The sequence below is a fragment of the Ailuropoda melanoleuca genome, chromosome 5 (genome assembly GCF_002007445.2).
Source record: "Ailuropoda melanoleuca isolate Jingjing chromosome 5, ASM200744v2, whole genome shotgun sequence".
NCBI lineage: Eukaryota > Metazoa > Chordata > Mammalia > Carnivora > Ursidae > Ailuropoda > Ailuropoda melanoleuca.
In genome coordinates, this window is record NC_048222.1 from 111,412,939 (window position 1) to 111,436,239 (window position 23,301).

At 33.4% G+C, this 23,301-nt stretch overlaps 1 protein-coding gene across 1 annotated transcript in view; it reads right to left on the reverse strand.

The window, feature by feature from the left end:
• Nucleotides 1-3,339: 3,339 nt before the first annotated feature.
• USP38 (ubiquitin specific peptidase 38) overlaps nt 3,340-23,301 on the reverse strand; it is a 34,472-nt gene continuing 14,510 nt past the window's right edge. The window contains exons 5-10 of the mRNA XM_002924305.4: nt 23,090-23,248; nt 20,373-20,566; nt 17,745-17,838; nt 15,302-15,408; nt 12,789-14,151; nt 3,340-7,924 (exon numbers count right to left, since the gene is read on the reverse strand). Of these exons, the coding sequence (XP_002924351.1) occupies nt 7,763-7,924; nt 12,789-14,151; nt 15,302-15,408; nt 17,745-17,838; nt 20,373-20,566; nt 23,090-23,248 (2,079 nt within the window). The 3' untranslated portion in view covers nt 3,340-7,762. The remainder of the gene's footprint in view (nt 7,925-12,788; nt 14,152-15,301; nt 15,409-17,744; nt 17,839-20,372; nt 20,567-23,089; nt 23,249-23,301) is intronic.

The following is a 23,301-nucleotide window of genomic DNA, read 5'->3' on the forward strand; positions in this document are numbered from 1 at the left end:
TCTGGGTTCTCTATTCTGTTCCATTGGTCGATGTGTCTGTTTTTGTGCCAGTACCATGCTGTCTTTGTGATCACAGCTTTGTAGTACAGCTCGAAATCCGGCATTGGTTTTTAATCAGTTCACATTCCTAGAAATAGTATATGAGAGCTTACATCCTACATCTTCACCAACGTTTGTCAACCTTTTTTACATTTATTTTGTGAGCATTTAAAGGATTACCATTGTGCTTTTATTTACATTTCTTGATGATTAATAAAGTTCAGCATCTTTTTGTATTAGAAATTTGTTGTCTTTTGAAGTGCCTGCTCAAGACTCTTTCTCATTTTTCTATGAATTGTCTATTTTTTATTGATTTGCAGCAGTTACATAAATATTCACTTATGAGTTACAAATATCTTCCATTCCATGGTTTTCTTTTTCATTCATTTTTTTTTTTTTAAGATTTTATTTACTTATTTGACAGAGAGAGACAGCCAGTGAGAGAGGGAACACAAGCAGGAGGAGTGGTAGAGGAAGAAGCAGGCTCCCAGCGGAGGAGCCTGATGTGGGGCTCCATCCCAGAACGCCGGGATCACGCCCTGAGCCGAAGGCAGACGCTTAACGACTGAGCCACCCAGGCGCCCCTCTTTTTCATTCTTAATGGTGTATTTGATGAACCTAAGTTTTTCATTTTATGTTATCCATTTTATCATTGTTTTCCTCCATGACAAAGGCTTTTTGGGTTCTATTTAAGAAATCTTTCCATATTCCTAGGTTTTGAAGATATTTTAAGTAATCTTTTAGAAGTATTACCTTGCCTTTTGGTTTAGATTTATAAGCCACCTGAAGTTTATTTTTGTATACAGTGTGAGGTGAGGGCTAAGTTTCCTTAATTTTACATGATTATCCAATTGCCCTACGATAATTTATTGTATAGAGACCGTCTTTTCCTTACAGCTCTTAAGTGCCACTATTGCCTGTGGTGATCAACTCATCCCAATTTGCCTGGAACTTTCCTAATTCTAACTCTGAAAGTTCTGTGACCTGGGAACAGCCTGTCTCAGGCAAACCAGGATGTATGTTCATCTTACTTTTGTCATAAATCATATGTGCATATAATTTTGGGTTTATTTCTGGATTCTTTCTTCTGAACAGAGTAATCAGCCTACTCCGTATTTATTTTAGCTTTATAATAAGCCTTGTTATACTGCAAAGAAAGTCGTCCTACCTTGTTTTTCATTTTCAAGAATCTTGGCTATTTTTTAAATAAATTTTCCATTTCAATTTTAGAATCAGCTTCTCAATTAATACAAAAAGAAAAAAAAAAAGAACCCCAAGATTGGGAATGCATTGATTCTATACGTCGGTTTAAAAAAAATTCGATATTTATAATATTGAGCTTTCTAAGCCATGATTTATTTGGGTCTTCTTTAATTTCCTAAATGTTTTGTAGTCTTCTGTGTGGAGGTCTTATACATTTATTGTTACGTTTCTAAAAAATGGATTTTTTATATTACTATATATAACATTATTAAATTTTATGTTCTAATACTAGTTCCTGATGTATAGATATACATTTAAATTTTATATATTGGCTTTTTATTCAGGGAACTTGTTAAACCTATTAATTCTACAAGTTTATATATTAGTTACATGTAACATTCTTATATTACTTTGGATTTTCTATGTAAATAAGTGGCTGGCTCTCACAGGGTATAGTTTGCCAAACCCTACTACAGTCCGTGTTTATATTTCTTTTCCTGGAAGAGAGTCTCTTATCTTTACGGTGTGTGCTAGATGCATGGAGGATGCAGCAGATCTAAATTGCTGCTCATGGGCACAGTGTGAGTCTTGAGCTTTTCCTCCATTCCTGGATATTCTATAAATTGAGTCACTGGTGCCAAATCTATTCCCAGTATTCTTCATTCATTTATGTAGATCCAAGTTTCCGTCTGGTATCATTTTCCCTCAGCCCAAAGAATTTGTTTTAACATATCATGTAGTACAAATTCTTCAAGAAAAAATTCTTGCTTTTGTCTGTAAATATCTATTTAATCCTCATTTTGAATGACATTTTCACTGATACGGTGAATATTCACAGGTTCACAATTTTTTTCCTTCTGCACTTATATCTAAGTCATTCCATTGTCTTTTAGCTTGCATATTTTTGTATGAGACTGTTTTTCTTCTGTTTTTATCAGGGGTCACCATTTTTTAAAAAAAATTAAGTGTGCTAGTAAATATTTTTGGCTTTGCAGGCCATAGAGTCTCTATCACAACTACTCAACTCTGCCTTTGTAGTGTGAGAACAGCCACAGACAATAGGTTAAGAAGTACTTGTGGCAGTGCTCCTATAAAACTTTATTTATGAAAAACCTGGAGGCAGGATAGATCTGGCTTGAGGGTTGTGTATAGTTTGCTGACCTTCTTGTAAGTTTCTTGAATTTTCCACTTCTTTCTTCATTATGTTCATGCTTTTCTTTACATTCGTTTGAGCTCCCAGTTTGTCAATTCCCTTTCATAATTTCTCAATCTGTTTGTATTGTCTTTCCCACCTGGATGTATTTTCCACCTTTGATGCCTGTTAAATTTTTAACAGATGCTGGAATTTTACTTTCTTAAATGCTAGGTTTTTTGTACTCCTTTAAAAAGTGTTGAGAGTTTGTACTACAATTAAATTACTCACAGATCAGTTTGATCATTTCAAGGCTTGCTTTTAATCTTTGTTGGGTGTAAATGATCAGCCTTTTAGGCCTAATTTCGCTCCACTACTAAGCCATGGCCTTTTCACAAGGCAGAACCAATAAGACATACTACAGGATAAAATGGGAGACTAAGCAGTTTGGGAATGTAGTATGAGAAGACTTAAGCATAGTAAAAGGTGAGCAGAAATTAGTCAACACAAAGCAGGGAGGGGAAAGTAGAGTAAGGGGAATGTATGCTCTACTGAGACTTGCATGTACAAAAGCCTAGAGACGGCAAATACATGATGTTTGGATAAGAACGATGCAAGATCCAATATGACTGAGGGAGGACAGAAGGGGAAAAATGGAAGAAATTAGGCAAGTAAGCAGAATTTAACTGGTCTAGCAAATGAATTTGCTAAGAACCATGTTTCTCAACTATTTAGATCATTATCTACAGGTTTCAACAAAGCAGATCTCACCTTTTTTTTTTTGGAATCATATTTGAAGAGCATGAGAAGTGAAACGTAGAAATTTTGTTTCAAAAAATTTATTGCAAGCCTTTATTAATACGTAATTTGCATAAGCCTTTACTGACATTTTTCTCCCACTTGTTACTATCTTTCCATTAGAATACTGACTCTGGAGTTCTTAAGACAAGTTAAATTCTCAATTCTGATTTTTAAAATCTCAATTTTTTATTTTTTAGCTGCATGATTTTGAGCAATTAGACTTTATTTGTTGATCTGAAATGGGGTTAGGGAGAGCAAAGTTATTAGCAAAAAGGCATATAAATATCAACCAGTCTCCCATACAAGTAGACAGTCAATATAATAGTTCTCTTGGATAAAAGCCCTAGGAAAAAACTCCTTTTCTAGCTCAGAAGTTCTCAACCAATGCTGCACATCAAAATTACATGAGGAACTTCAAAAAATATGGATGCCCTGTCCTCACATAATTTAATCAGTCTGGATATGCTGTTATTTTTTATAAACTCTCCGAGTGATTTTAACATGAACGCAAAGTTGAAAACTGCCGATCTAGCTAGGGAAGGCTTTTTCATCTCTCTGAAATGAAGGTGTATGTGTACGTGTGTGTGTGTGTGTCTAGCACACAAAGCAAAATGTGAAAACATGCGATTAAGAGAAAAACAACTGCAGGCCATAACTGACACTGATGAGTGCTGGCAACACACTTGGCTGACTTATTAGATTCTATTTTTAATGTCAAATCCACACTGGTTATATAACATTGGGGCTAAAGGTTTTATATAACAAATCCCTTTGAATCTGTAAAACCCAGACAGTTGATTTTATAATAATCTTTATTTCATTTCTTTAAAAATTAGTTCTATAATGATTTCTTTTTATAAGGGGAAGCTGCAGTTTCTTTACAATATGGCTTTTTTTAAAAGCATTTTTTATTTTAAATCTTTGTTTTTTTAAATCCCCCATTCACTTTGAGATTTACTCACTCCATAGAATTCTATAAGAAAATTAACTTAGTAATAACAAAATAAGGCTAACACTATGATGGTACGTGACAGTTTGGTAAATGCTTAAGAATGTATATATGGAGCAACTTATATTTTAGACTTATTTTTAAAGCTTCCTTGAGATAATTTTTAATTCAAATTTGCTAGCTGTTGCACTTTAACCTCTCAGATTACATCATCCAAGGTTTAGCCTTACTCCCTCAGATGACGTTACTGAGTTAATAGAAGTCAGTTAACACTTCTTCATACATTTTTATAAAATGTGAATAACTTATCCTTCTTTACTTCAACAATAGTTTTAGAAATCTGAACTCATTAGAAAAAAGCAAAGGATGAAAGGATACAGAAAGTATAGCATTCATATGAGAAAAGATGCTATACATAAATGTATGGCTATTATTTCCTCTGAAACAGTCACTTAAAAAGCTCTCTTTGTGTAGGGTACATTATGTGAAGTGCACAATCACAGGAAAAAGATATACTGAGAATTAAGGACTGGAACAAAGTACACAACATCAAAATGGTGATTTCCATGAACATCTGTGCATGGGAAAGACTATGCCAACTGTTTTTCTTCAACCGTGCTGCACCCACAAGCATTCAAACCCATCTTATAAGAGGGTAGCAAAAGCTTTTAATGAGGTAGTATATGAAAAGACTAGTTTTGTAAATAACATCATCATAAAGAGAATAGAACTAATTGAGAAAGAACATTACAGATTTCAGCTTAAAACTTAGTTCTGAAATATTTTTTGTTCTTTCTAGCTTTGAGTTAATAGTAGGCTTTTTTGAACCTGTCATAAGGACCCAGTACCTCTAGACATCACGAGGAATCTTTATTTCTACATCCAAAGGATTCTTCTGGAGTCTTCAGGTACAGAGACAAAAGTCAGGGGTCTTAAGCCCAGTGTTGCTCTTTCTCTGATTATTCAGCTAGAAGGGGGTGGTGGGAAGAAGCTCAAACAAAGAATGAATTACATTCTGTTCTCCATCTTGAGCTACGCAAATGTTACAAGTCAGAGTTGTACAGGCACCTGCTTAATGAATGGATTACAAGGGCTTGCATGACTGACCACATCATATATATTTTCTTCTTTGCATAGCTCTCTGAAGAAAAATTCTATTTTTCTCAATGTGTCAATAAAGATCTTCGAAAGGAACAGACTTAGATTTCCAGTTTTTCGTTTTTGTTAGTAGTGGGGCCTAACATGCTTTTTTGGGCAGCACTGATTACCTTGGAATGAACTAAAGGGAAGCAGCAATAGTAGTCTAGCACAGTCAGACCTTATAGAATTTGCAAGAGACAGAGGAAAGGACAAGGGTTAGGAATGTGAGAAATGGAGCCTCTGGTTTTTCTGGTTTCAAGTTTCAAGCTCATTTATAAAGATATAATATATTTCAAATTCAGCAAATGATTAATGTTATTATAGTTTTAATCTGAAGAGGAAGTCTTTAATTTCAAGTCTTTGCTACTGGTATGAAATTATCACCTAAATAATGTCAGCATTATTCTACAACTAGAATTTCATCTTTTTATCATTTTGAATATTCAGTATTACCTTGACACATAAAATCCTTGAATGATTTGGTACTCATAGATAAAACCATGTGTAGGTCTGTCTTTAAGAAAGTTCCTAGGAGCAGGGGCGCCTGGGTGGCACAGCGGTTAAGCGTCTGCCTTCGGCTCAGGGCATGATCCCAGCATTGTGGGATCGAGCGCCACATCAGGCTCCTCTGCTATGAGCCTGCTTCTTCCTCTCCCACTCCCCTTGCTTGTGTTCCCTCTCTCGCTGGCTGTCTCTATCTCTGTCAAGTAAATAAATAAAATCTAAAAAAAAAAAAAAAAAAGTTCCCAGGAGCAGCTGAGTCCAATATTAATGTACCAAGTATTAAATGACTTTACCAACTTCAGTAAATGCTATATACTGATATAATCTGTTAATAAATCATTAATTAGCCAGTAGATAACCCAACACATAGAGTAGCTTAGGAATATACTATTAAGACAAGAGGAAGTGCACAGGAAAGACAGTGCAATAAAATTTGTCTGTTTCATTCACTTATAAAAAAGACAAATCTCAATCGATTATGCAAAGAATTTCCAGTTTTAATCCAATCAGTTTTCCTAATCTTCCTGGTGACTGCAAACAAGTTAGGAGTGGGACACAGTGGAATGAAGATGAGGAGTTCTGTTTTTTAACTACCACCGTTAAATGCTTGGGAAAAAGATAAACTCCAAATCACCAAAGAACACTCTTTCCTTAAAATGTTTTCAAAATAAATATAAGAACGATTTCAGAACAATGTACAACCATGGATAAGTTAAAAATTTTAGGAAAAGGGACAACTAGGATAATTCCTAGAATACATATAATCAATACCCAGGAGAACTGACTTGTTTCCCACTCCCTGGTAAAAGAAAATGCAGGATGGTAGGGTCTGATGTTTCACCATTTTATCTGAAACTATGAAATAGAAACAACTCTGCGAAGCACAAGAGTCAAATGAAAAAAAAAAAACCCAAATGTCCAACTCTAAAAATATGCAATTGATGTTTAATAATCTGAGGATTAAGTAACAAAATCAAGAAAGATTTTTTTTACTTGCCTCGGTTCATTTCCTCTGAATTCTTCTATGATTTAAAAATAATCTATCACACTTATTGATTTAGAACCATCAGATTTTACTTCAGGAAAATCTAATATCTTTCAAAAAGTTATAATTTTAATGTTAGCACAAAAAATTACTTCCTAGCATTTCATTTTTAAAAAACTTTTCCGCAGCCAAAGATTCCTATTTTTGAATTACAGTACTGCAAGGCACATACAGAACTCATCTCCTTCAAAACACACAGAAGATATACTCCCTGAAATAGAATTTAAAAATCCTTAAACAATTAGAAATACTACAAAGTTAGCAATTTTTAGGTAAAAATGTTGTTCCTACAGGATCATGCACCTTTCTTAAAATCAGCTCAGCATATATGTATAAATAATCTTTTAAAACATTTGTATTTGAAATGCAGATACAGTGATGCTGAAAACAGCACTAAACAAAAACCTGAAAAGTACTATAGCTTGAAAAATTTTATGTTATTGCCTTCATTAGAGACTGTATTACTTTTAGCATTTTAAAAGATTTGAATTTAATAATGGGGTACGATGCACGAAATAAAGGATTTTTTCTTTCTTTTTAAATAATACATCCATCATTTTTAGCATCGATTCTTTTATAAAAGATGCTAAATGAATTATATTTTTTTGTTTAGTAAAACTGAGAACGAGACCATTTAAATGCCTCTGCTAAATTTAGTGCAGCTTAATTAGGGACCGGGTACATATTTTCCTCTGACAATTTTTGGTCAAGCATGTCTAACCATAAAAGCAATTGGAATTTTAAGAGGTAGATTTTTTTTCCCATGATGCATTTGTTAATAAATGTATTGTCAAGAAAATAAAAACAAGCACTGAGTGTGTTTTCTTAAAGTATAAGGGTCTAATGAAAAGAAAAATAAAAGATAGGTATGATATTTGTTACAGTCTGACATTTTAACAGTCATAGTATTAGATGTTTTGTGACCAGTGCATTTTGGATTCTCTTAAGATCAAAATACGAGTCTGCCAACTGTATTAAATCCTCCTCCACCCCCTCCACCAGTTGGTCCACAGCTTCCTGGTGGGTCATTGTCATCAAATCCATTGGGGCGAAATGAACAGGAGGCAGATGCAGCTTGTAGGGCCCGCGCTCGAGCGTTCAACTCTTGTTCCTAAAATTAAAAAGAATTTTTATAAAGTTAAAACCCTAAATACAATGGATGAGTATATCATCTATATAAATATTTTAAGAATATTTAAAAACTGACTTAATTCTTCATAAGCATCCCTCAACTCTCAGTAATTTAAAAAATACTGACTATATTAATCCTTACCAAATCTTACTAAAGGAAAGTACATCACAGATGGAACAAGTAAGACAGAGAGCAAAATCCTGGTGTAACTCTACAGAATGACAGATCCTAAAGCCCGTTCTGTTTCAATACTTCAGTTTGCAAAAGAGAAAACTGAAGTTCCACATCCTAAAATTCCTCTACAGGAATACTATCGTTTTTGTCAACACTCATCAACACATATAGGAATAGATTTCCTTTCTAATACACAGAATGTAGAATTTAAAAGTTATGACAATGGACTATCTACTCTTTATCTAAGTGGGGCTATTTTGTATGTGGGTGATACAGTAAAAGGCATAAATAATGAAAGAAGGCTGAATGTTGCCCACCCTTTCCTTAGAATACTGCTCAATAAATAAAGGTAGGATTTCAATAACATTGCTAAGGAAAACAGAGCCTATCTCCTTACAGTATTACTTATAGCGTTTCCCTACCAGATTTATCAGAACTTTTACCAGGAATCAGTCATACTGGCCTATCTGCCAGACACATATTAGGTGCTCAATAAATATTAATGATCTCAGATTAGAACACTAATAGCTACTTAGCTTCAGAAGGAGCAAATGTAAATAAATAATGGTGAATTCATTTGGCAAGGTGTCAAATTGCATTCTAAAACTGGTATGAACTCCTTGGAAGAAAATGTAAAATATTCTGGCATATACCCATTTTTCTGGGAAAGGTTTTATAACTTTCGATGAAGTCAGTATAAGGTCTAAAAGCTACTCTTAACTTGTTCAGCATAACCATCCTGAAGAACTTCAAAAATACACTTAACAGTAATCATAAAAACTATACTATTTCCAATTTTCAACTAAAAGCCCAGTTACTTTGCTCCAACTGACAAGGTAGTGTTATTTTATAATTTCTAGCTAAATTTTTTTAGTTAACTATACTCCCCTCTTCACAAGATGCCCACTTTTTTATTATGGAGTAAAAAACCAGGCTTAATTGGACATCCATTTCTCACATTATGAACACCTTATTTCTCCGTAACATACAGTGACAGCTGTGTGATTGCCAATACAAAAAAATGATCAAGAATTACAAATTTGTATAGCTGAATATGACCTTAGATAAGAAATCCTTGTAACAGAATGGTCTAATTAACCAGTCTCAGGGAGGGTTTAGAGAGGCTTTTAAAAGCAAGATACTTCTCAAAAACTTTTTAATTTACTGTGCTGGTTCCTTTGTATAATGTTTTTTAAGACATAATCTATTTTTTAATCTGTAAAATTAAAATAAGAATTAAAATAGAAACTAAAACTTTTAGTTTTATAGGTAGAAAATAAAAGCTATAGGTATGTATGTAAGAAATAGACACAAAAATAAGAAACAAAATCCTCATTGCTGTAGCTCTATAACCTGTTAAACCATCCAAACACTCAACGAAAATGACTCTGTATCTAAGATCTGGTTTCAGATATAGATCATGTTCCCTAATGAAATAAATAAAACTGAATATGCAAGGTAGAGCTCAAGAAGTTCTGCTCCCAAAAGATACGGCAAATTTTGTTAGAAAGTAATTCCCCCCTGAGAAGCAGTGTTAAAGGATATTACACACTACAAAATTAACTCCATTGCTTCTGAGATGCATGAAAACTATACTGTATTTCAAGACAGCTTACCGAGAAAGGAATATTCCTTTTTTGCTTTTTATCTACTTATATAAATATATGGCTGACAGAGAAAAATGTGTGATATCCTGTTTTCGGAAGATAAGCTTAATCGATTGGAGCAGGGAAAACTTCTCAACTTCTTCTCATATAGATGAAAGCATTGTGTATAATGTCAAAAGTTACAATTCTCATAGTGCATATTTTATATCCCAATTTTATATCAAGTATTAAAATTAATTCTTATTTAGTAATGGACTATAGGCCTGGAGTTGCTTTCGGACAAATAACTTGCAGAATATTTAGATTTGTCATTTAAATAAATATGTTAACATAAAATTAATCATCTTTAATTTTTCTTTAAACTACACAGATATATTATGTATACTCTTCTGTATGTATGATAAAGAAAAATATTAAGAAACAAAGGAAAGAAACCAAACAAGAAAGGACAGAAGCTCTGTCTGTAGTTGACATGGACATGTGGAGATAGGTGGTGGTCTTCATAGTACGATGCTGGTGCTACTCACACAACCCTTCTCTCACTGGATCCTAACCAAAAGCAGAATTTTTGGAGTCCAGACACTAAAATAATAGAGACACTTCTTACACTAGTTGGATTGAAGGGAAAGAAATAAATGAAGAAAAAGCCCTTCCCAAAATTTACTTTGTGATCCACAATCTGCACTGCTGTCCTATGTGTCAGGCTAGGATACACAGCAGAAAAGGGTTTGGTCACATACGATTTTTTGCCCACTTTTCAAAATCACTAATCTCACCAACACCAGAACGAGCAAGACTTTCTTTCCAACACATGTCAATCTAGATGTGATTTTAGCAAAATTTAAAAATGGAATCCCCAAAACAGCTTGTTAAAATTACAGAAGATGAATTTCTAATGTGATTATGAAGAATTAAAAAAGAAAGTAGCTACCCTGAACTGTACTAAGATGTAAATCATTTGCAGTACTACTCGAGAGCAAAGGAACTCAAAATGTTCACTCCACATCCTTACCTTCACTAAGATTTGGTTAATTTTTTGCAATTGTTTTATAAGTAGGTATAAAGCTAAATCTTAAAAGTTGTATTCTTGACATAGCAATCAATTTTAAAGCATTATTACTATGAAATGAGCACAAATTTTGAACTATACCTCAAAAATGTAAAAACAAAAATGAAAATAAGAACAAAAACATATATATGTGTTCCATGTATTCAAAACAATATAGTCTCTTAACACAAACTTAAAATACCAGAATGATTCAGTTAAATAGTATGAGAACCATCACAATTCAAACCTCAACATAAATCAATTAGATTATTGTATTTAAAAGTAAATAAGACAAAGTATAAATGTATTTAAGTTTTTAAGTAAGAGTTGAGGATTTATTACCATAATTTGCTTCTTTGGTAATAAGCTTTGATTTAATAGCCTGTCTTAATATAGGAACATAAATATCTTAATGTAAAATTTGGCAATATCTTTTTTACATTAAATAACTTGTCAATCTGAGACTTCAGATGGAATTTAGAACATCTGTAAGCACTGAAAAACTGAATTAACAAAGTACCAAAGCTTTCCTTTATAGTGACAACAGGCCTTAAAACAATAATGAAAAGAATGGCTTATCATACTCAGATACTGTCAATACTGTAATGGGGTAAATAGTTAAAAAATCATTTGGAGGTAGGCTGTAATAAAGTAGTTGTTATGGTTACAAGAGCTTTTGGCAATCCAATCACAGAAATAGAGTAGTTCATCTTTTTAAAACCCATGTCTCTCTCCTTTGATAAATATATTTTGCTTAATCACGGATATATAATCCGCATATTTCCACAAGTCAAGATTGCACTTGGCCTTATTTTCTGTATCTTATATCACAGAAAATTTCTATTTCAACCTAACCCTCTTGCCCTTACTCCTCCTTTCTAATCTTCAAGAATCATGATGATTAATATCTGGTGCTTATTTAATATCGAGCAAGAAGGATATGATTGAATACATCCTGTTACCTAGATCATAATCCTTCTCTGACTGGAAGAATCTTTGGTGGTGAATCAGGTTTAATAAGTATTGTTTCTAATTTTTTTTCTGTAAAATATATTATTTTTGTGTTACTCTAGAACACTGCCATACTCCTTTAACAATGTATCATTATTTGAGTATTTTATAGTAAATTTGAAAACTTTTGAGAATATTTCCTTCTAAAAATCAGTACTATAGCGATCCATTTCTTCTCTTAATTTGTATCTTTCAGCTTTGTGATTTTCCAACACAAAATTTTTAGAACTTATGTAAACTCATAAAATCACTTGGATTATGCTACAACTACAATTTCACAGATAATTTAGTGTTGGTTCTTATGCTATTAGCAAGTTGGCAGGTTTCAGAGAAAAATACTTGCAGCAAGATCTTTATTAACTTTTAAGTAATAAAATCACTAACTCCTTGCAAAAAGTGTATTTGTAAGTAAATTCAGATCATACGAAACCTTTGTTCCATAGTTTTTATTCACTAATTGTTCTATTAGCTCCTTGGTTTTATTGCTCAGGTCCTTGAAGAATACAAATATGCTTTTTTTTTTTTTTTTAACATATTCTACCTATTCGTGTCATCTTATCCACCTGTTAGGAAGTGCCCTTAAAATATCTGTAAAATAGTCTAGAATGGAATAAACACCAAATTCAGCAGCTGTTTCCCCTGGTAGGTGGGACTAAAGAGGAGAGGGAAAATACTTTCACTTTACTAAGCTTCTTTTATTTCTGTATGGAATGGTTTTATAATGATCACATCTTTTGTAATTAAAAACAAGTGAGGTCTTTTATATTGCATCTAAGTGCAACTTTTTATAATTAATTCACAGCATTAGAAAGTAAGATACTTTATATAGGCTGAACCCATTTATATAAACCCAGACTCAAATTTCAGGATTGCCCCTCTGTAAATTCCTTGAAAATTTGGAAGTAATTTTAAAATTTTAAAATTAGGGCACTCATTTAACCACTGTTAAAGCAATTGTTTAAATATTTTCCACAAATGATGGAACCTTCTGTTTCCAACTTACCTGTAAATACAGTTTATTGTCTTTTGTTATAGCATCCATAAGTTCTTTCTGTAGAGGTGGGTCTCCATTTACCCAGAGTCCACTGGTTGAGCTGCTACCACTTAAACTGTTAGTGCTGTTCTGTTTTTTATACAAAAGCACATAAGCTGTGTCCTTTGGAAACCTACTCGTAATTTTCTGGACTGACTGAAATGAAGTAAATGTCACTCTGCTGTCATTAAATAAAAACCATTCTTTTGACATCTCCTTATTTTCTAAATCCTGTTCAATAACTGCACTGAGACTATTTCTCCCTAGTAAATGACTCTGGGAGGACGCTAGCGCCCGAGTTTCAGACTGATGGCACATCTGGTATGAGGACTCTGTACCTGTGATGTTTCTGGCGTAGGAATAGTAATGCCCGCTTTCAGAGGACACACCAGAATGAACAACAATAGAACTTAATAGATATGGCACCAATCTGGAGCAGCAAGTTTCTTCAGTTCCAGAAGGCTTTAATTTTTTAGCTAGGTTCTCACTGATACCAGTGAAGTCAACATCTATAGACCAACTTTCTGACAATGAAGAGAAAGAAGTAGTTCTTTTAACTGGCAACTCCAAAACCAGTGGCAGTGACACATTGTCTAAAATTTTTCTTCTCACATGATACTTTTGATCATATGAAAATCTCAGGAGAGTAAGAATAAGGTACTCAGGCTCCTCCGTGATTTGCATAGTTTTCTCGGCATTCTGCAAAGAGGCACAGTTTTCACAATAATACTGGTTGTCGCCAGTAAGAATCTCTGGAGCCAAAAAATAATTTAGTAAGTCAGTTACTGAAGGTGTGTTTCCACCTCCTGGTTTCTGAGGTACATCTTTATTAACAAGAATCCTGCTAGATTCATTGGGGACACAAGTGTTTTCAGTACAGCGAAACTCATCAGAAGGACTGCCTAACATTCTTTCATTCATAGCTGAGTCACAAACAAAGGCAGCTGTTGCTGGATTATAAACTCCTGGTTCTTCAGTAGGACCAGGTACATTGGCTTGCATTAGACCACCATCTTGTGTATTGGGTGATGATGCTGCATCTTGAAAAGACAACTTTTCGATAGAAGAGGAAGGACAAAAGGCCAGTGAAAGATCGGTAAAGGCTTCCACTTTTTGTGAGGTACTCCTGCAGTTCAAACAACATATGTGAGTTCGTAGTTTTCCTCCAAACATTTTTTCTATTAAAGTCTTCTCACCATCACTTGTGCAAGGGCTTTCTGTTAGTACAGCTGCCTTACTGGCTACTTCCTGTGAAGAAGTTACATTGCACCCCAGACTTTCAGAAGGCTTGTGTGAGGACTGAACTTTCAAGATCTTTTCTTCTTCATGTAGCCTGCAGGACAGTATGTATCATTATATCGTTGCTTCACTTAAGTTTCAATGTCATTGCTATTTAAAAATACTGGTGGCTTATATAAACAGCCAAATTATTGTAATCAAATATAATGCTTAATTTAAACAATCAAGAGGAAAATCAAACAATCTGAGAATGCAGATTAGAAATCAGGGGCTATTACTACCGTATAGTTTCATTCTTTCTTCATACTGCTATTTTATAGCACTTATTACATGATAGTAAATGATATATGTCCACTAATTATCTTACATAACTTTGTCTGCCTGACATCTCATACAAAGCCTGGTACAGAGAAGCCACTCCACATGTCCTTAGCTGATTGCATATGTTAAGTTCAACCAACTTTACTAGTCATTCATGTAACAGAAGGGAGGCAAAGATCTGGAGAAGAAGATAAAGGTTTTATTAACTAAGTGGTAAGGAGACAATAAAATATACCAAACTCATCTAACTATGCCCTGGTCTAAAGGAGCAACTATTAAATTTTTTGGTCTCCAGATCCCATTATACTCTTAAAAGTAATTGAGGAACCCAACAGCTTTCACTCATGTGGTTATACCCAGCAATAAAATTTACTGTATTCAAAAACTGAGTATAAAAGTAATAATAGATTTGAAAACAATAAACCCATTATGTGTTAATATTAATAATATTCATTATGAAAAGTCATATTTTCTAAAACCAAAAATTTAGTGAGAAGAATGGCACTGTTTTACATTTTGCAAATATTTTAAGTATCTGGCTTAACGGAAGACAGCAGGATCCTCATAGCTGCTCTGCATTCAATCTATTGTGATATGTTGTTCTAGATGAAGCATATGAAGAAAATCTGGCCTCAATTACATACACACAGATATATACTTAGAAAAGGGAAGACTCCTGAAAACGTTTTTGGAATCCCTAGGGGGCCTTTGTACCACACTCTGAGAACAGCTGGTCTGAAGTAAGAATATCAAAAAAAGAAACCAAATTAAAAACAAAAGCACATTTAAATATATATAGTAAATGCAAGGTATTTAAAGGTTAACGCTTGAAATATGTTTTTGAAGGCAAAAACAATATGCCATAGAAATAATCCGTTATGAAAGAGAACAATTCAAATCATAACTTTCAAAATACTTTTTACCTGTCTAGCAGAAACCTGAGGTATTCAGAACAGTCTTGCTGTGATCTGGCGGTAAACCATGGAGGTCTAGAAGCCTCAAAGAATACCCGAGGTGCATATGCTTCTCTCTTGATATCAGTAGAGAAAATACAAGGAAGTGATTCTCACACCATGAATCAAATAACTGAAATCTTACTATACAATGTTTAATGAAGATTAATTAAAATTACATTGCACTTAACCCTACTACAAAGTGCCAGAAATGGGGACAGATAAAATTAGAAATAAATTTAGGTAATCTTCAGTCATAACTTCTCATTCTGCAGATAAGAATTATCATCTAGAAAAACATGTGACGTGTCCAAGGTTATACAGCTAAAATAGTGCCAGAGGGAGTCACATTAGAACCCAGGTCTCTCGAACACTTACTACAATGCTACTGGCATTATCCCTCTAGGACAGTCATATCCTTGCATCCATAACTTTTTGTGAAAAACAAAATCTGAAAAAGACATTTTGGATAAAATAATAAGGGGAGTACTGAGGGCCATGCATATCTACTTTGGATGAAAATTTCTTTGACTAGATATACATTTCGTAAGTGCACACAATGTAAGTATATTGTTTAGGGTCCTTGCTGATTTTTTTGGTGTGGAGGAGGTTTAGTGAAGTGGCTGCTCATTGACTTTGAAGCATTCTTGGTTCAAATCCTAGATTTTGTAACAACGAAAAGGAACTGAAAAGGCATCTAAAGAGATGTGATTATAACTTGAAAACTTAGAATTCTCTTGACATTTTGAATATTTGTGGTATATAACAGAGTCCCCAGTTAAGAAAAATTTTATCAAAATAGAGGTGTTGATAGGATTCTGAAGGAAGGAACTTTAACATACTAGTTGAGCATAAGCTCTAGAGTCATTTGGTTAATACCCCAATTTGACACTTGTTTGCATGACCCTGAAAAGCACGTAATGTAAACCTAGTTTCTTCATCTGTAAAACCTTATTACTTCATAGATTGTTTTTGAGGATTAAGAAATAATACATGTAAACTACTTAGGATAGAAGCTAGGCACATTTAAATGCTCAATGAATGTTAGCTTTCTCAATTATAAGAAAAAAAAACCTTTTCAATTATATAAGGAAATCCATCTACCTAAAACAATCCTTGTTGGCTCGCTATCAGACAAGGTCTTAACTGTGATAGAACTTTCATTAGGTTCTCTTGTGAATTCCTTTCTTCTTTCCTTGGGAGCATGGAACCCTCCTACAGTTTTTTTCTAACAGCCCTGATTCAGTAAGATAATATATATATTGTATTTATATGCACATATACACACAGATATACATTTTATATAGTATACGGTAAATACAGACTAGTGATAAATCAAGCACAGAAATCAATTTACTAGGAAAATAATGTTTGGCAGTCGGAGGGAAGAGATTTCATCTCCCTTGGTCCTGAGATGTTAAATTTAACTTGTGGACATATTTTCCTCAGAAAGAGAATAATAAAATTATCTCTTTGAGTATATTATTACTTACAGGCCATCACTCATATATTAATTTTTTCCACTTAAGGAGTTATACTTGAGCTATTTCACAACTTATAGATATGAAACAAGTCATCCTTATCAACTCAATCCCACTAAAGCTATCTTCTCTTCTGACTCTCCCACCTACTCCTTTAGAATTCTGTAAAAAAGACAATCGGAGTAAAAGCAGAAAATAATAATATACATTATTTATAAATGATATATATATTATTCATATGTACTGCTCAAAACTTACGAGTTCCTTGAGCATAAGGATTCCCTTCCCCTCTGAATGCTTATCAGACTCCATATTGTGTCTCTCAATAAATGTCCCTTGAATGAATGTTTACTATATGTGACTTTCTTGCCAGTAGCATAAATTCATTTCCTTGGATTAATTTGTGGACAATAAAAGATCACCATAAAATTTTAAGCCTTAGAGTTTAACAGATAAAGTTGTTTATCCATTAAGTTCTAGAGCTTAAAATTTTGGTCATAATAAGAATGAGAGTGTACCTATATTAGAAACAGGAGAAAAAAGAAGCCAATGTGCCACAAAATTATTTTAATTATTTATTATTGTGAAAAATCTATCACTTTAGTATCTTTAAACTATTAAAGATGCATTTAAAAAGACTTCTTCATGAAGAAGCTTATTTATTGGGGAGAAAATAAGATTTTATCTATAATAATTAGAACAAAGGGTCAGCATAATATTCATCTACAAGAATGGAAAACAGGGGGAAGAAATAAAAACTTAGAGCATATCCTGATTTTAGGCAGGATCTCTTTAGCACATCTAAGTGGATTTGTTTTGCTGTGTCAAATATATATTATTTAAAAAAGACTCACCAAGTTTGGTATAATGTGAACTTTAAAGAATACTACCAACGAAGTTAACATATACATACTATACACACTTACACTCACCTGTGTATGAGCCAAAAAGGCAAAGAGATGCTGTAATTTTTTCATTAATGAATTGCACCCATTTAAATTTAAAGATAATACTTGTCTCCTGAAACTGAAAGGGAATAAAAGTGATTCTTGTATACATGTACATACATACACACATGCATTTTTTAAAAGCTAAAAGGTAGTTAGTTCAAAAACTTGTTATCTTCAAAGTAAAACATCACTCACCTGATGGCCCTTTACCTAGCAGAGTTACTACTCACAATGTAGTGAAGGAAGGAAGGGAAGAATGACAATAAACAAAACAGTTACTGTGGGACCAGGCAATGGCCTATGTGCCGTCACACAGCATTCCTATTTTCTAGATTAGCAAATAGAAATTGATTAAGCTATTAATTAATAACTTAGATAAGCAACTTTTAAATTCTTTCGCACACCTGCATGAAATAAAAAAATATACTGTCAACAAAACATACTACAATGTTAGAGTGATTTAAAGAATGTGGTAGCAGTACAGGATGGGAAAAGGATGAATTATTCAAACATGTGAATAGGAACAATTCAGTATCCGTTTGAAAAAAAGATGGAATTAAATAAAATTTTACATTATTGCAAATGTCACAGAGGAGTAATGAGATAATGTAAAATAGAAAACTACTGAAGTATTTAAAAGAAAAGAGGGGGGAGACATCGAGGGGGAAGCCTTCCTACAACTCAGACACTACAAATGAGAAATAGCAGATTTCACTAAATGAAACACTCTACAAATCTGAATCACACTAACAGGAAGAGAGCATGTAATGAAGGATTATCATCCCGAGTCTATATAAACCAATATGAAAAAGAAAAAGACCCAACAGAAAGGTGCACAAAAGAAAGAACAGGTTATTCAGAAAACAAACACAAATGAACAAAGAAAAATATACAGAGAAAACTCTGTAATGGTCAGCAATACTGCAAATTAAAGCAAAAAGGCATTTTTCCCCCAATTAGGAAAAACTTCAAAGACTAACTATATCAAGTACTGCTAAAAGTATGGGGTCACAGGTACGATTATATATTAGTATATAAGTTCAAACGCCGCAGTTTTTCTGGAGAGCAATTTGGCATACCCTAGTCAAAGCAAATCCTCTACATCTGCACATAGGCAGAGAGATGTTAATTATGAACAAAACAACCTAATGTTCATCAATAGGAGTAGGGTAAAATAAAATATAGTACATCTATTTATTCAGAATGACAGTTCTGTCACTACCCTACCATGGGAATACTTCCAACCACGAATCGTTAAAAGATAAAAGCAAGTGCTGGAAAAAAACTATATAAATAAGATTATAAATATTTTTTAAAAACAATGCATTTGTTCTTGTTCTAGATAAAATCTTGTAACTGTAAAAAAATGATCTGAAACAATGCACACAAACTGTTAACAAATTACTTTTGCGAATGGGGATATCTGATTAAAAATTTTTTTTTATGTCTGATTTTTAGTTTATATACTTCTAAATTTATTTTTTTTAAACCACAAAGAATTCACATATTGCCAAAGAAATAAAATATGCTATGTGCCTATTCTTAGATAGTATCACTGGCTTATTCAATAACATGGCTCTTTGAATTGCTGTTGCTGGTTACAATTGCTTTGGGTCTCTCCTTTCACTATCATCTGGCTGGACTAGATGACCTCTGGTGGTGAGATACAGATTTGAATTTAGTTTCATGCTTAGTATCACTCGTGTCTAAGTGTACACATTTTTTAAAAAAATTAAAAATCTCAAATACAAACAAATAAAAAAAATAAAACACTGAGCCAAACAGAAAAAACACACCTTAGTGTTGATAGTATATCTGGGGCCAGAAAATAAAATAAACCTAACTCTTCATCTTTTAGTTTATGATTCGGTAGACATAAAAACTTCCAAAGGCATGGAACTCAACTTGTAAAGATCTTTGGTCAAGTTCCATAAACACTCTGCTGGCGATGAAGAGAAAAATCCAACCATGTTTTTGTCTTTAGGAAAAGTTTATCATTATTTTGTACTGTTACAGATAACACATAGCTAACAACCTCTGATTTCGTATTTGCTTGGCTGCAAAAGAAAATGAATTTGAAAGTAAATCTGTAAGAGGACAAAGGAACATGTATGTTTATATATTTGTTCAGTATCTACAACTTGTGGAGGGAAACAGAGCTTAAGCTTCTTTCACAGTAACAAAGAAATTATCAATCTGATCAACTGCAAAATATCTACAAGCAGAAAAAACTAAACACAACTCCCCTTAAAAGATATATAGGTTAAAAAAATACACTGTCTTATAGGATAATAAATCAGTACTTGAGGATACTTAAACTCTTTGGAATAAGCCCACTTAATCTTTCTGTTATACTAATAAATATCAAGCCAGAATAATTCAAAAGACTCTCAATGCAATACATAATATAAAGTAGAATTTATATAAATTAACATTTTAATAGATCCTGAGCACTGAAAGCAATTTCATTTCTGAATAAGGCAATTATATACAAATATTAATATTTCTGCCATTTATAAGAAATAATGTGAAGACAACCCCACCGTCTTACATTTCATCAGTATGCATCAATTTCTACAGTTAACAAAGAAGGTTCAAATTTAAACTTACTCTGTAGCCATAAACAATGCTTGTATAACACTGTTCATATAACATGTATTTCCTAGATTAATAAGACCAGTTTTCCCAGTTTCAGATTTTCCAGAAAGTCTAGACAAGCAGGAGGCCAAAGAATTGGATTGAGAAGTCCAGGCACTTTGATTGAGAATCAATTTAATCTTCTCTTCACTGGGCTTAGGAAAATCCTGTAGATCATCAAGAAGAGAAATAGCTTAAAAATATAAACTGTGTTATTAAATTAATTAATACCATAAAGAAGATTTTCCACTGACATTTAACCTTTCTTTTCTTCCACTCAGTTTTGAAATCACCCCTAACACTTGACCAGTCGTCAGAAAAAGTTACATTATATTACATGGCAAAAATAACTGTCTCCTAAAATAAATAAGTACATCCTAAAGTAGAATTTATCAAGTTAAGAAATATTCAAGAACCGGAATTCAAGTCACATTTGAACTACTTATGTTTCCAGTGTGCCAGCAAAATGTTTCAGAATGAAACTCTGAGATCAGAGAATATACTGCAATGCTACTCCAAGGCATTTGAATGAAGACTTAAATAAATTAGCACACAACTGAATAACATAAACAATTTGCTTTCAAATTTTCTAGTGAAAGTAAAAAATATCTCCTTTTCATTCACCAACTACTATTTACTCAATATTAACCCTTAGAAATAAAAGCTCAAAGCAATCAGGGGATGAAAAACAAAAGCACCTAACCACGGTGACCTCTAACTTCAAAAAATAAAACTCAATCTTGTGTTTAACAATATAGAAAATTATTATTTGTAAGATACAGATTCTTTTATCTGCTCTTTGATATTTGAGATACAATTTATTTATTTATTAAAAGATTTTATTTATTTATTTGAGAGAGAGAGAGAGAGAGCAGGCACAAGCAGGGGGAACGGCAGAGGGAGAAGCATGCTCCCGAATAAGCAGGGCGCCCGATGCAGGGCTCGATCCTAGGACCCAAGGATCACGACCTGAGCCAAATGCAGACGCTTAACCAACAGAGCCACCCAGGTGCCCCAAGATACAATGTTAAATCTAAGTGATTTCAAGCATGAATAGAGCAATGAAGAATAATGAAAGTTGGTAACATCATTAAGCCTTTTTTCGGACTGCTATTACCATCTGGTGCCTAGAACTCAGAAAATATTTTCTGAAGGAATTTTCATCTTTTAATTTTCTTGTGGTTGACAGTTAATAGAAAAGTGTTGCCTTTGGATTAAGAGAACCTTGCTTCTTCTGAGCCTATTTCAGTTATGAGAATTCTCAATATGTAAAGCACTGAAAAATGGCAATTAACAAAAAGAGGTTTCATCTGTGGACAAAGAGAGACACCATAGAAAGAGACTAACATTACTATTAAATCCATGATAAAATGCTCCTATACATAAAAGCATTTACTTCTAAAGTGTCAAATGTCACACTAGTGGAATACATTAATTGCTCAACAGTCTTGTTTTGGGTTCAACCAAAATCCATTTGATTTAGCTAACTATGTAGTAAAAAGAATAAGCTTTGTATTCATTTCAGATACAGAAGAGGTAATAAAGATAAGGAGACTTATCTTGCATTTCAGATCTCAAAAAGCAACATTATTAATAGAACTGATTTCTAATACTGATTAGGTCTGACTGAGGCAAATTTTGCAATTCTTTTGCAACACCCTGATTATGCAGTAAATTTAAGAGTGAAGTGCGTACACTGTGACCCATTTTTTTTTTTTTTAAAGATTTTATTTATTTATTTGACAGAGAGAGAGAGACGCCAGCGAGAGAGGGAACACAAGCAGGGGGAGTGGGAGAGGAAGAAACAGGCTCCCAGCAGAGCAGGGAGCCTGACACGGGGCTTAATCCCAGGACCTTGGATCACACCCCGAGCCAAAGGCAGATGCTTAACGACTGAGCCACCCAGGCGCCCCTATCGTGACCCATTCTTTAAGACAAACAGAATCAGTACTTTTTAGGTCTACTATCTACACAGAGTTGAAAAACCGGGTAAGTTCACAAAGAACTCAAGTAAAGATTCTATAAAATATGGAAATTCATGAACAGTCCATAGCAAAAATGGAATAAAAACAAGTAAGGAAACAAAGTCAAATATTTTATTAAACTGCCTTTTCTTGATTCTAAGATGTTCTTAAATATTTTAACACTACTATAGGAGCCTGGGTGGCTCAGTCAGTTAAGCATCTGCCTTCTGCTCAGGTCATGATCCAGGAGTCCTGGGATTGAGCCCCATGTTGGGCTTCCTGCTCCGTGGGAGTCTGCTTCTCCCTCTCTCTGTCCCTCCCCCTGCTCATACTCTCTCTCTCACAAATAAATAAATAAAATCTTTAAGAAAATATTTTAACGCTTCTGATATTGGGATATAGTGGTGATGTATATATTTACTTAATGTAGCATTTCTTTTTAAACAAATTTCCCCAACAGCTGTTATAAATTTATTAAAGATATGCCTTATAATTGATGGCATTGTAGAGCTGAAGAAATATGGTTATTAATTTAGATTAGTTATAGCAAATAAGAGATTACTCCCTAAGTATTAATGAACCCTGATTCCAATTACATTTTTCAAATAAAAAGCATATTACCATAGAATATTAAATTGAATACCTAGTTGTATAAATGTTTCACTACATTCATCTATCACATTATGGTCTGCAGCTGTACAAATATTGATGCAACTACCATCATACCTTTATTGCTTCCAAAATAGGTTCATAGAGATCTGGAAATCCAGAATAATGATACATCATACACTGTATCAGTTCTGTTAACTGCACTAAGAAGGCTGTACTGGAAGGCAGACCATCGCTTTTGAAGGAGTGAACCAAATTAACTATGTGAGGAACAATCTGAAGAGAAAAAAGACAAACATTCCTCAGTTTATACAAATGGGCAACAAATT